Source organism: Halictus rubicundus, chromosome 17, assembly GCF_050948215.1.
Source record: "Halictus rubicundus isolate RS-2024b chromosome 17, iyHalRubi1_principal, whole genome shotgun sequence".
NCBI lineage: Eukaryota > Metazoa > Arthropoda > Insecta > Hymenoptera > Halictidae > Halictus > Halictus rubicundus.
Window position 1 is genome coordinate 6,772,284 of NC_135165.1, and position 13,096 is coordinate 6,785,379.

Below are 13,096 nucleotides of genomic sequence, written 5' to 3' on the forward strand. Positions count from 1 at the left end.
GTCATCACGAGACGCGGTGTCCCCGATCATACACACACACGAGTTATTTTCTGTTCGACCATCGACGTTTTTGTCCCCGTACTCAGACCGCTTAACAGGCCCTTATCTTTCCCACAGAACATTTCTTTTAAATCGTACTCCCGCGACTCTGGACACGGCGGCTCCGAGCAGGAGGACTCACCGAGGACGCACAACACCCTGACGTTGGGTCACTCGGGACGGAACCGAGGCGGGCGAGGCATTAACGAGAACAACGAGATCAGCGGCACGAGGACCACCGGCGGAGGCAGGAGGTCGGCGATGCCGTACAATCACACGTATACGGAGATCATCGACGGGAGAGCAAACGGGCCGGGCCATCATCAGCTGCACGGCCATCACGGCCAGCACGTGCACCTGCCGCGGGGCCTGGCGAACGAGGACGACCCGGTGTACGAGGAAATAGAGCGGGCAGGCGTCGGCGGCGGAGGCGGCGAGATCCAAGTCTCGGACATGTCCGACGAGGACGGCAGGAGGCAGAGCGACATGAGCAGGCAGTCGTCGAGGAGTTACGGCGATCACAGGCCGCTGATACCCTACTCGCCCGCCACGGACAGGAACCTGGTGCACTACGGGCAAACGCTGACGGACCGCGGCGGCGGGGGCAACATGCACTACGACCCGTCCGAGTACAGCCCGGCGATGGAGAGGACCCTGAACGCCTGCTGGGAGAAGCTGCGGAAGCAGCAGACTTTGAGGTACGAGCGAGGAGAGCTGCCTCGTCTTCCCGCCTCCTACGGGATCCCGCCCCAGCAGGACCACACGAGGACAGTGGCCGTCCTCGACGGGCATACGGTTGTCTGTCACCTGCAGCCGCAGACGGACATGTACACCGGCCGCGGGATGCCGCCGCCTTCCTACAGCGAGTGTTAGAATCAGGGACTTATACCGAGACGTATAATACCCGTATTACACCGGCATTCTTCAGCTGCACCTTCATAACCCTCATAGATACCGAAACACCGAGATACCAGTGTCACTTCGTTCGAGATCCATGAAACTTTAAACGAACCACATTCTGTTCTTTCAAACTCTTACAACCCGTACTATTGAGTCGGACTGGTGGTAGAAATTTCCAATAGAATCTATTACTCGGTTAAACAAATCTGTCTACAGGCTACAGCGAGATCGGACATTTAACCCTTTGCACTCGAGTGGTGACTCTGAAGCACCACTAGAAATTGTTGTGGCATTATTTCAAAGAAATTACAACAAATATTACAAAATATTTGTTACATTACACAATTTGTATTTAATAGATTACTAAACGTTTCAATATTATATGTAGAAATCGGATCAGTTTCGTACGAATAAAATGAAAATATTGTAAGACGGAAGAAAAATTTAGTTTTAGATTGAAAACAGCGCCGAGTGCAAAGGGTTAATATGCAATAACCTAATAATTTCCTTTAAATAAAATTCTGTTTGTTGTCGACAAATGGTCGTTGGAGTATGCATAGGAATACGATTAAACTTTTTTCTTCCTCTAAGAAATCATGCGAGATATTGCCTGACACGAACTACATTCTAAGTCTAAGATCGCGAATCGGTTGAGCCATTCTTTATAATGAAAAGATCCGAAAAAATGCCGGTATTTCGGTTTTCGGTGGTACACCGGTTACGGTGCAGCCTCGTTGGCCTAACGCCGGTATGAGAATGATGATGCCGGTTTTAGGTCAGACGGTGTAATACCGGTGGAAAAATTATACGTACACCGGTATAAAGATACGAAGTCCCTGGTTAGAATACCACGGTGGCAGGATTCTGTCGTTCTCATGGTCTTCCTGCGCAAGGACGACAGACAACCAGCTCCCCGCCATCCAGACACCTTGATTTCGGTGGCTGGACGAATACGTCGACGGATCCAGATGCCACGTCCTTCCCACGAACGAGGGTCTGACAGCCCTCCGACGACGACCGGTGGTTCGTTCCTGCAGAAGCCCACGATTCCGGAGCAACCGGTGTGTCTCAGGCCGCGTTCCCTTTACACGGGACAAGAAAACAACGTTTTTAGCTCAAACGCAAACGACGGTTGTCCGCTAGGCGACCACGCCGCCGTTTCTAGCCATAACGATCGCCCAGGACCGTCTGAGATCGGCCTCCTATTACTTTGTTTCCGTTTCTGTTATAACCGCGTGGCTGTCGGCGCGTGTGATCCGTTTGGCAATCGGATTCTAAAGCGATGCAGAAAACTCGCGACGGACCTCTGCCTAGGCTAAGTCGTCGTTGTACCGTCGAAGCGTGCGTTCGGGATTGGTTTCACAGTGGACGAGTGTCGTGGGGAGAACGATAAAACGTGACGAGTCCTCTTTTGGTTCTACCGGGACAGGCTTCGAGGGAACAAAAGCTTTTGCGGCTTCCTTCCTTCGACTCGAGCCTCGAAGCTCGTCCTCGTCGCGGTCGGGGAATCGTTCCCCGACGAGATCGTCGATGCTGGCCCGCTTCGTTAACGAGAAGGCGCGTCGCGGATCTCCGTGGATCGAGCGGGAAGATAAGTCCAGGCATATCGTCGGGATCGGAGGACGTTTCGACGCGTGTAAGTCGTTTCCTCGTTAACGGTACCGGCGTCGATTCGATCGCAATCCCCGGTTTCCCCGGGGGATCGGTGACGACTCGATAAAGGGGCTAGGCTTTTGTCTATGGTACTTTCGAGTGTCTCGCAAACGTTAGTGACATATCGTGGATTGCTGTCCCCGAGACGTAGAGAAAGGAATCGTGTAATTACTTAACCGCAGTATCGCATTATATTAGTGATCGCATCGTAGATAGTTTACTCCTGACGCGTCGATCTATCGCGGCGCGGGCGAGCTCTCGCTCGATCGCCGACGAGGATCGCCCGGGATCAATCCTCGAGTTCCGTGGACGAGATCGGGAAACGGGATCATTCCCGCGAGTCCCGGCCAGCGAAACAAGGAACTCCCTCGCCGGAGGATGAAAATTGAAAAACGCAGGGCTAAGGTACCTTTATCGATCGTCTCAGCCAGCTCCTCATTGTACATTGCTTTGGAACGTTACGTTTTAGTCCCAGAATGTTATTTTTATAAATAAAAAATTATATATATATATAAATGTATATGTATGTATACAGTAACGATATTATATGTATGCGTGTATATTGTACGTTTATCATTCAAAGAGAGAAACGATCGAGCGAGAAACAATGCGCGCGAAACATCCGTAAACGTACGAATCTACACACGTACGTATACTATACATAGTGATACAAAGCGATTTTCCGAGCGACGTGAAAAAAGCGAAAAAACTTAGTCACTGTTTTTTACTATTTTTTAAAAAACAAAAAGGTATATGTCGTAATACCGCGTAATCTAATGTGTAACTAAGGGAACCCGCGCGCTATTTATTTTTTATCATCCGTGAGTGTTATCTAATGTATAATTAGCGATCGTGAATCGTTGGATCGGCGATCGAGGGGTCGCGAGGCATCCTCCCGTCGCGCCGTGAAACCGATCGGATCCCGTGGATCCTCGAGGCTCGATCGTCGGATCCGGGTGGCGACGTTCTATGCTTGCAAGAAGATCTTTCGTCGACGAATGGAAGGAGGTGTACTCGGCGGACGAATATCGAGCGATCGAAAAGGGACCGGCCGCAGCTCGGTATTCCTCCCGGACCGATGCGGCTCGAAAAACACACACACACAACACACACCGTTCAGTTAATTAGCCATGCGCATGGAAAGTGCGTTTCTTAGCCACGTTCAACCGTTTATTCCGCCGGATTAACCGATCCCACAAGCGAACAAACCTGCCAAATTCATTTTAGAACAAGCATTCTTTCGCGAGACGAAGATTCGACGACTCGCGAGTCAGCACAGGGACGCTTCAAAAGCGAACGACAATGAACAGCTTTTCGCGGTCATTCTACGCGAACTGTACGCGACATCGACTACAGTCGTGCTCGTTTAAATTTACATCGGTGCGGAAGCAAAATTCCCACGAGCGTAACATCTTTTTGTCTCCTTTCTTTACATTCTATTCATTCTCTAGCCTTGTCTACCTAGGTAGAGCTCAAGGCATGGACAAGCATGAATTCTGGGAGAAGAGTGGGCATGACTCGTGTAAATTTAACCGTGCACTACTGTAATTCTAAAGCGGGAAGATTTCTAGCAGTAAACAGACCCAGGCAGCAACAAAATTCCAAAAGAAGAAGATTCCGAAAGAAGACTTTGTTGGTATCGTTTTTTATTGAAAAAATTGATGAAGCGTCACTGTGTTCGCGACCGCGACGCGACTTTTTTAATTTATTCCCTTGCTCAGCCGGACCGGCCGTGATCTTTCTCTCCGGCAGATCGTACGTTAAGACGACACTAACTCTGTAGGCGAATTATAAAAAAAACTAGCGATAATCAGCGTTAAGGGTACCAGCTATAGTAAGCGTACGGGCGTTTCCGCCGATCGTTGGGCGCGGAACGCGATTTGCTCATTCTGGCGTAGGCGAGAGAAGATGAAAACCCGTTCGCGGTATCCTGGTTTTCGCAGGCCGTTCGCACAAGCGTTCAGCGGGTAGAACAAAGCGACCGAGAGCCGTGTCCGTTCACGGTGGAGCGAGCGTATGATATCAGTTTCGAGCCACGTAAATTCTTGCCGTCTTGTTTCGCATCCGTGTAGATCGTGCCAGCGTTGAATGTCTCGAATCCAAGATCGTCACGTGCCGTCACCGTGGGTAGCCCGGATCGCAAAACGCTTTCGGACAACTTATTCATACGATTTCCTTCCTTCGACTTGTACATTCCTTCGTTGTCGTTCAAAGTCACACTCGCGGCGTGTACCGTTTTTCAGTCAATTAAATGCAACTCGCGGGCGCGTGAGGCGTCGAATGGTGCTCGAGACAAAACGAATCCACTGAACGCATCTCTACCATCGGGATGCGTTGCGGTGCGTGACGACGACGTTACGTTTTTAACTTTTTAAGGTTCCAATTATTCGACGCGCGCGTCGGCGATAGTTGATCGCCGGGCGCAAGTTCCAGCGACCGTTCGGCAGCGTTTAGGGTCGCGACGACGACACGACGATGTCCGCGAGCCAGCCAGTCGTAAGATTTTTGTACGAGCGAAAGATCTTGCCCGCGAAACGACTACTGCCAGATATATAATCGTAAATGCAGCCACATTCCATCCGTTCGACTTATCGTAATCGATAGAGACAAGGAGATAAAGCGTACGAGAGCCACACACAGACGGGGGCTACATCCGGAGCTCGCCGTTGCCTGACGAACAGAGGCGACCGATTTACGATTTGCATATCCGATTCCTTTCGTTACTTCGCATCCTTTTCCTCTGTACCGATCACGGTGTAACCGGCGGGCCATCGATGATGAAGAGAACACATACATGTACAGGCACGGGGCCGTGCCACTTGTTCGTCTCTCGACGGAGAAAATTATGAATTCGATTTCGAGCTTTTTATGTACGCCTGGCAAAAGATATTCCATCAAATAAATCAAACTTATCTTGTTATAATCATTCGCGGAAACGAAAGTGGGGCTAGATTCTTTGTTAACGATAATGACACACATCCGATGACAGACTCGTTGTATATACAGAAATTATTTAGCGTACAATTGAATATGTCTGGTTTTTTAAGACGCTTGTTTAAGAGACAGTTTAATTATTCTTAAGTGTTGAAAACAGATTTTTAGCAATCTCAATGGTCCTCTGTATCGTTTAGAATACTAAAACACATTTGATGAAGAGACAGAAGCATTTGTCGTTTTATTGATGTTCTCGTTCAATATCCTTAACATTGTATCACATTTATTATAGATGATGCGCTGTTCTTCGTTTTCGATAATGCTTTCAGCAACCATATTTGCGATTTAGATCGAATATTTTCTGCCAGGAGCAGCAGTATTCGATTCCAGCGTCCGTTATTTGATTGAACGAAACTTTCGATGTTTCGTGCCTCGTGTCCTACTGTAATTTTCGCTTCGGGGTCTCAGGAATCATGAGAGTGCAGCCTTCTTCGTCTACGGCTTTTGATTTTTCCGAGGAGAAGTAAGGGAACATGGGAAAAATACATCTAGAACGAGCAAGTAGCACTCCCCCGTGGCATCGCGTCTCTTGAAGATTTGTTGCGTGAGAAAAGGGAAAGAGAGATAGCGTTTATCGTCGGGAAATCTCGAAGCAAGGTGTATATAATGTAAATAGGGCTTTGTACATGTTCAACACTTGTAATGTAAATGGAAAAGTGTGTGGAAAACGAGAAAGAGAGAGAGAGAGAGAGAGAGAGAGAGAGAGAGAGAGAAAGTGAGAAAGAGAGAGTGAAAGTGTGCCGAGAATGCCAGAGTGCGTGCGATGAAACGTGAAATCGACGAAAACGAGCGGATTGATGTGAACACAGAAGAAAATACGCTAGATAAGACAAGTTACTAGTAAGTAGTGAATATTACAGTGACTATTATCGTGATGGCGGATGCGTGAGGCGGTTAACTTAAGTCCCCCAAACTGCGTAATTAGTTAATGTGTAAATAAATTAAGCGAGGAAGTAAAACATTAAATGAAAGCCCAAGTAATCATTGGATATTTATAATGAGTCTCCACCGAAAGTGAGAACGGGAAACGAAAGCGAGAAGGAAGAGAACGAAGGAAACAGGAAGCAGATCCGACCCAGAGAGAGGAGAAGGGAAAGCGAACAGGACACGTGGACTCCGTGCGGTTAGGTTAACTGTTGCGAGAGAGAAATGGCACAGGGGAAACGAAGAATACAGACCGACAAAGGGAAACAAAACAAAAAATACATGCGAGATTGTAGGAGAAAAGACAAACGACCAGAACGGGAACTTTTAAGATTGTGCGACAATTAATCAGATGGACAGATATACAGTGCATGTTTTATCTTTAGCTGTTTTATAAATATTAAATCTATCCTCCCTCCATCCATCACACCCTCCCCTCCATCTCTCTCTCTCTCTCTCTCTCTCTCTCTCTCTCTCACTCTCTCTCCCTTTCTCCAAGATACACACATCTACCTTTTTCTCCTGTCTCCTTTTTCACACGACAAATCGGACGCGAACCCTGACCTAGTACACAGCCGTGTAATTACCGTTCAATTTTTGAGATATGTTCCTTTCAATCGTGCGCATTATCTGTTCGTTACCTTTCGTCGCATGTGCGCAGCCAACGATTAATGACACGAGAATGTACTTTGCGTCTAACAACGTTTCGTTTCGAATAAGATAACGGATTAGCTAAAGGATGACACGCGTGTACACGTCGCCAGCATCCCCCGTTTCTCAGCCCAGTCTTCCCCAATTTCCAAAAATCCAGCCCCATTTTCGGCTCCTCATCGACTCGTTGAAAAATATTCAGGATAGTTTTCTTTGTTCCGAACCGTTTCGCCTGGAACTGACGAGCCATCGATTGCGTAGAATCGCAACATTTCGAGGAAAACGGCACGCATCAAATTCGCGACTATTCTGTGATCTTACCGGTTATGTTTTTCTCGTTGTAAGTGATAGTCGAAGGTAACCGATCACGCGGACAGTTCTTTTTTCTGTGGAACCCATCACCTGCCTGCACACGCTGACAAAAGACAGGGGGGGATCATCGCACCCCGAAGAACAAACCGAAGAAGACGACGAGGACGAACGAAGATTTGAAAACAAAGAGGAACAAGAAGAATGTAAAATCTAGGTATCTCCGATTTACTAAGAGCCTCCGTTTCTTCATTTTTGTATGCTTCTTTAAGACTGTCCGATACAGGAAAAAAGGATAAATAAATGTGTACCAATCTCTGAATAAAACGCCAGTTATTCTACTACCCCTGGTTGAAAATATTCGATCGAAACTGTGAATTATTTACTATTAAAAGTGGAATATAGCACTGCGCATACAGTATCCCGTGTGAAAGCGAAAAAAGCCTAAAAAATCGAAAATCAAACTTCCGGGTGTCGTCATTTTGTTAAATCATATACTATATACCAATTAAAAGGCTACTTCACTTCGTTTGGTATATTCTATTTCACTCCAAGTAGTCGTCAATACGTATTCAAAAAATCAATACAGTCATCTAGTTTTGTTAAAAAACCATGAAATAGTTCCTCAAATAAGTTTAATATTGTTTTATTCTGTACATCATAAAAAGACAAAAATATTCATTTGTATATTAACATTTTCTCTATACCCGACGAGTTTTGTTATTCTCTTTGACTTCATTGTTAAAGAAAATATTTTCTACGTCAAATATATGGTTGATTTGTTTAATCGAATACTTTTCGCCAGGGGCGTACTGTCCCCGGAAATAAAGGGAACATTGGGGAATTTGGAATGAAAGTCTTTACAGAAAGAAATGAATTCTGAAGTCCTGTTTCTGCATCTTCATTTGTATAAAAGAATACAATGCTATAAAACACTTCGATGTAAACAACAAATTCATTAAAAGATCCTATTTTACAGCCCCGAATTCCATTAAACATTTGATTGTGTCTACTTGATTGCTCCTACGCGCTGCGACTAATGGCGTCACGTTGAACAACGCTTCCGCGTGAATATCGATTAAATGTTGTTCTAAGATATATCGAACGGCTATGGTGTTTCCGGTTAACGCGGCCACGTGTAAAATAGTCTGACCAACGTTGTCAGTAGCCCCTGCGTCAGCCCCTAATTCGATGATTCGTTTTATCGCGGCTAAGTGGCCACCCTTTATTGCTTCGTGAAGAGGAGTCGACCCTGAGGAATCCCTCGCATTCAGAAGGTCTTTATTCAGACTCACGAGTCGCTCAATTAACGACTCGTGACCGTGAAAAGCTAGGGATAATCAAACGTAATAGTTACATCAAATCTGTTCTCACGAACAATCGATTTTTTAGCTGCTTATTTGTCAAATCGATTAACTCCGCAATACAAAACGTAGAGAAAATATATTAAAATAATTTATAGTGGCCCACAAGAATGTTGATATCTCTACAAAAATGATAAAAAAATTGTATTTACCAAAAATGTAATATAAATCGAAAGTATATTTAAAATACTAATAGGCTCTTAGACTGGTTTAATAAAAACTGAAAGCGAATGGACTTTGCAAGGGAATGACGACTTCCAATAACGAATTTCATTTTTACATATGTTGGATAATGGGACTCGATAGGGAGAAGTTAATTGTTTTGACTTGTCAATGGCCCATTTGTCGGTAAGTATAGAATGATTACCAGCAATATGTATAGCGCTGCGGCCATTGTTACTTCTATCGTTAACGCACTTAGGCGAGTGTTCAAGCAACAAATCGAAAGCGTTTAGGTCACCAGAGCGACAAACGATATGCAAAGGTGTCCAGCCGTCTTTGTTTCGAAGCAATGGATTCGCCTTTGCGTTCAAAAGCGCGCCAATGGAGTTGCAAGCCTCGCTTCCGGTTTTGGTGCACGCCAACATGAGTGGTGTCCAATCAGCGCGCTTTAACGAATCTACGGCGGCACCTTCAAAATTTCAATATTTTCAGAATCAAACACCACGTAAAATGACAAACAGTTCCAAGAGATTTCGGTTAAACACCTTTTTCGAGCAAATACTTCAAGATCTCACTGTGACTAAATTGAGCTGCCTCGTGCAGAGGCCTTTTCATGTCTTTGTTAACGACGTCAATCCTGTACTCAGGCTTTGTAAAGGATTCGCACAAGTATCGAACTATATTCAAATGACCTTCGCGTGCCGCAACGTGCAACGCCGTATCGCCGGAAGTGGTATGTCGGAAAACTGTCCAATCGTGAATGTTATGTTTTGATACGAGAGTTTCCACTGTAGGTAAGCCTCCGTTTTGGCAAGAATGTAGAAACTCCCGAGATAGGTTAGGACACTCCATAACGTTCAATTTTTAGTCGACAGACAGCACGAAGCACACGAGAGATTAAAGTAAAATGAATGATTCCTTCAGAACTGACAGAAAAATGTGAAATAGAACTTGGCGAGCTGGTTTATTCTTAAACAATTGTACGACAAACGACGTACACGAGTAAATCAATCACCACATAGGCCAGTGATGAGATATTGACCAAGATTTCTCGCTCATGCACGGCGATTTTAGCCTCAGTAAAGTAAAATTCTTGATACTGTTAAAGACTGCCACCACCGACAAGATACTGTTAAAACAGTTAAAGACTATCAGCCTTACGGGACATCGTAACCTCCGAAAAATGTCGCTGATCTCAAACGCCCTCTAGGATATATTGTGACTGGAGTAAGAAACAGAAGGTTAGTGTCTCGTCGGTGCAGGAGGCCACTGCGGAAATTCTCGTCGGTGAGAAGGCGAATCATCACGGAACCACAGACGAGATGTAGGAATCTACATTCCTGTGACAGTATCACTGACGAGATATAAGAATCATATATCTCGCCGATGATGCAATGCCTTATTTGTCTACAACTCTGAATTGCCGACTCTGTAGAAAATGCCCTAGTACGACTACAGACGAGGTCTAGGAGTTTAGTGATATAGGATTCCTATATCTCGTCTGTGACAATGTCTCGTCGGTGGTCATGTGACTCTGTGCTGATCATTATTCGTCTTTCCGCTTGATGGTAATTCTTCGCCGCGATGGTAATTTTGATTAACAGTTTGAACGTTTTCCCACTACGTGGAATGGTACTATTTTCACAATTTCGGGAGCAGATGATTCGTGCAGTTGTATACACGGTCTCTTATGGCCAGAACAGCAAGAATCACCTGTTGACAGAATAAATGTTCAGTTTTTTCTAAATTTTTAATATCAAACAGATTTTTTGTACATTGCATAGATGCAGAAAACTACACTGAACATTTTCATATCTTCATAATATTATTTGACTCTCTAAATTGCAAAAAATCATTAAACATTCCGTACATACACTCCTGGTTTTCGAGACTGTTTTTGCACGAATTTTTAAGAATTTTTTCAGAGAAACTAGTGAAGCTTTTACATTGGGATTTTGCACAGATATTTATTGGTATCTGGAGTACATACGTGATTTTTTTCCAGTAAAAATAATAAAAATACCATGAGTTATATATTTTTTTATAAAGTATGTTTTAGGAAACACGGGACGACGGGTGGCGTGATTCCAGTCATTCTACTGATCGGAATCAAAACAATCATGTTGTTATCGTCCGTACAGTTATCAGCCGAGTGTAGAAATCAATTTCGTATTATAATTATTCAAACCTAGAACAAACTAAACATAGTCGTACGATGATTTTACAGAGTTAAGTAGCTGATGTTTTCTTAAAAACTTATCAAACTCAACCCCGACGTCGGTAACGCAGTCAACTTCGTCAACGAAGGTTCACACAGTATGTTTATCCCTACACCTCGCACGTGATGTGTACTAGATTTGCGTTAGGTTTTCATTGGCAGTGAAAAGAACATCTCGTTAATACTTAAAACAATGAAAGCGAATCACTCTCGATAAACTTTTTATATTAAAACAGCACAGATACTCCAAAAAATTTCTTTTATAAAATTAAGCTGATGTACAGAACTCGTTTGAAAATCAATATTCGCTGCTCTGCAGTCGCTGCAGCAGACTTGCTGATTAGTGGTGCCACCTTTGATACCATGTTACCCAATCATCTGATAAAAAGAAATCCCCAATAGACGAGTGGACTTCTGCGACACGATCGCAGAACGTTATACCGAATGCAGCCCCAACCATGACAGATTGCCCTAGGTCAAGGAGGCGTTCCCTTGAACGCGTCTTCGACAGTTGCAACGACTGGCACGATTTGTTTGAGTACTCTAAGGAAATATACAGACCGGGGCCGCCTGTGGACTCGGGCGACGGAGGAATGAACTCGACAGACTCAACGGAATACACCGTGTCAGTCCCATTAGCCCTCTGCTACCAAATTATCACCGGTTCGTGCCACTTTGTTCCGGTCAAATTTAGCCTTACCACTCTGTGAACAATGCCCACCTCTTGCAGTTAGATTTAACACTCGGACGAGTTACATTGAACAGATAAACATAAACCTCTCCGAATTTTCCATCTGTAACCATTATTAGAGTGCGGATCGTTATGCAAAAGAAAAACTGGTTCAATCCTTCGAATTACACTCACCCATTTTTGTCATAGGTGCATAAAATCCGCAATTTAATAATTATTTAGCGCTCGAATGGCAACCCTGAGACGCCACTAAAAATTACTACACCATTGTCCAAAATATTCTTAAATAAAATTTGTTCGTATTTAATAAATTACTAAACATTTAAGTGTTGCATGAGGCATTATGTAAATTTCGTGTGTATTGAATTGTCCGGTTAAGTTAAAATAGCACCGAGTGCAAAGGGTCAGATACAGAAACATGGTGAAATTATGAGCATTATTGATCTCTGCCCTTCTCACTTTTTCACAGGTATAATAAAACAGAGGATAACATTATGTCTTTTTGGGTGTACATGCACAGTATATTCCAGGAATACCCGTTTCCGATTAAACGCATACAGCCGTGTAAATATTGTACAATCAGATACGAATGCAACATACATGATAAGATAAATACGTATGTTTTCGACTAAACAAATAGGATATGGAACATGCTTCCGAGCGCATCCAATTTCAACTAAAACTCAATCTGCCTTTTAACATTCGGACCCGACTGCATGGTCGGTCGATTCTCATGACAATGGACACACTGTGCAAAAAGCGATCGCGGGAAAGCAGTATGCTAATACGTTTTTGAACGTGGCTCGTATACGAGCACTTTTCGAGGAGCTGCACGCGCTCGCTGCCTTTGTGGCGAAAGTGGGGCAGAATGGTCGGCAAAGTTGTCCTAATTTTGTCTCCGACGCTTTGTCCAGCGTCAACATCCAGGAGATGGACGAAGGAAGAGGAAAGTCACGATAAACTCGATCGAAGTTGTTCGATCATATCGACCGAAGAACAAAAACTTCAAAAGAGGAAAAAGGAAGAAGAGAAACAGCGAATCCCCAAAAATTTGTTCGGGGTTTCGCGTTGAAAAAAAAATCGTATCTCGTTTCGATCGAGCCCGAAGCCGGTTTAATCCCATCGCTATTCCCGAGTCAATAATCGCGGGGCCGGTCTTTTTCGAGGGACAATTTGCATCCGTTCCTGAGC

At 44.5% G+C, this 13,096-nt stretch overlaps 2 protein-coding genes across 9 annotated transcripts in view; one reads left to right on the forward strand and one right to left on the reverse strand.

Moving 5' to 3' along the window:
- The window catches only part of LOC143362660 (latrophilin Cirl), a 546,952-nt gene extending 538,742 nt beyond the window's left edge, over window positions 1–8,210 (forward strand). For 6 of the 7 annotated variants that reach the window (XM_076803017.1, XM_076803016.1, XM_076803015.1 and 3 more), the window contains one exon: window positions 118–8,210. In XM_076803017.1, the coding sequence (XP_076659132.1) occupies window positions 118–912 (795 nt within the window). In that variant the 3' untranslated portion in view covers window positions 913–8,210. The remainder of the gene's footprint in view (window positions 1–117) is intronic. The other variant, XM_076803020.1, reaches the window with a different exon arrangement.
- Window positions 8,211–8,355: 145 nt separating this feature from the next.
- Window positions 8,356–10,151, reverse strand: LOC143362670 (ankyrin repeat domain-containing protein 16). 2 transcript variants are annotated; one of them, XM_076803038.1, is made up of 3 exons: window positions 9,542–10,151; window positions 9,202–9,453; window positions 8,356–8,800 (listed from the first exon to the last, which is right to left on the reverse strand). In XM_076803038.1, the coding sequence occupies exons 1-3, from the start codon at window positions 9,846–9,848 to the stop codon at window positions 8,439–8,441; spliced, it is 921 nt and encodes a 306-aa protein (XP_076659153.1). In that variant the 5' UTR covers window positions 9,849–10,151; the 3' UTR covers window positions 8,356–8,438. The 2 variants fall into 2 exon arrangements, with proteins under 2 accessions (XP_076659153.1, XP_076659152.1); XM_076803037.1 differs by having other exon boundaries at window positions 9,202–9,465.
- Window positions 10,152–13,096: the final 2,945 nt, after the last annotated feature.

Bases quoted from the DNA above. Each gene is read 5' to 3' on its own strand.
- LOC143362670 (XM_076803037.1), bottom strand. From the start codon at position 9,848: ATGGAGTGTCCTAACCTATCTCGGGAGTTTCTACATTCTTGCCAAAAC. The intron at 9,466-9,541 runs GTGTTTAACCGA...GAAATTTTGAAG, and splicing joins GAAGTATTTGCTCGAAAAAG to GTGCCGCCGTAGATTCGTTA. The intron at 8,801-9,201 runs GTAATCATTCTA...GATTATCCCTAG, and splicing joins CAGCGCTATACATATTGCTG to CTTTTCACGGTCACGAGTCG.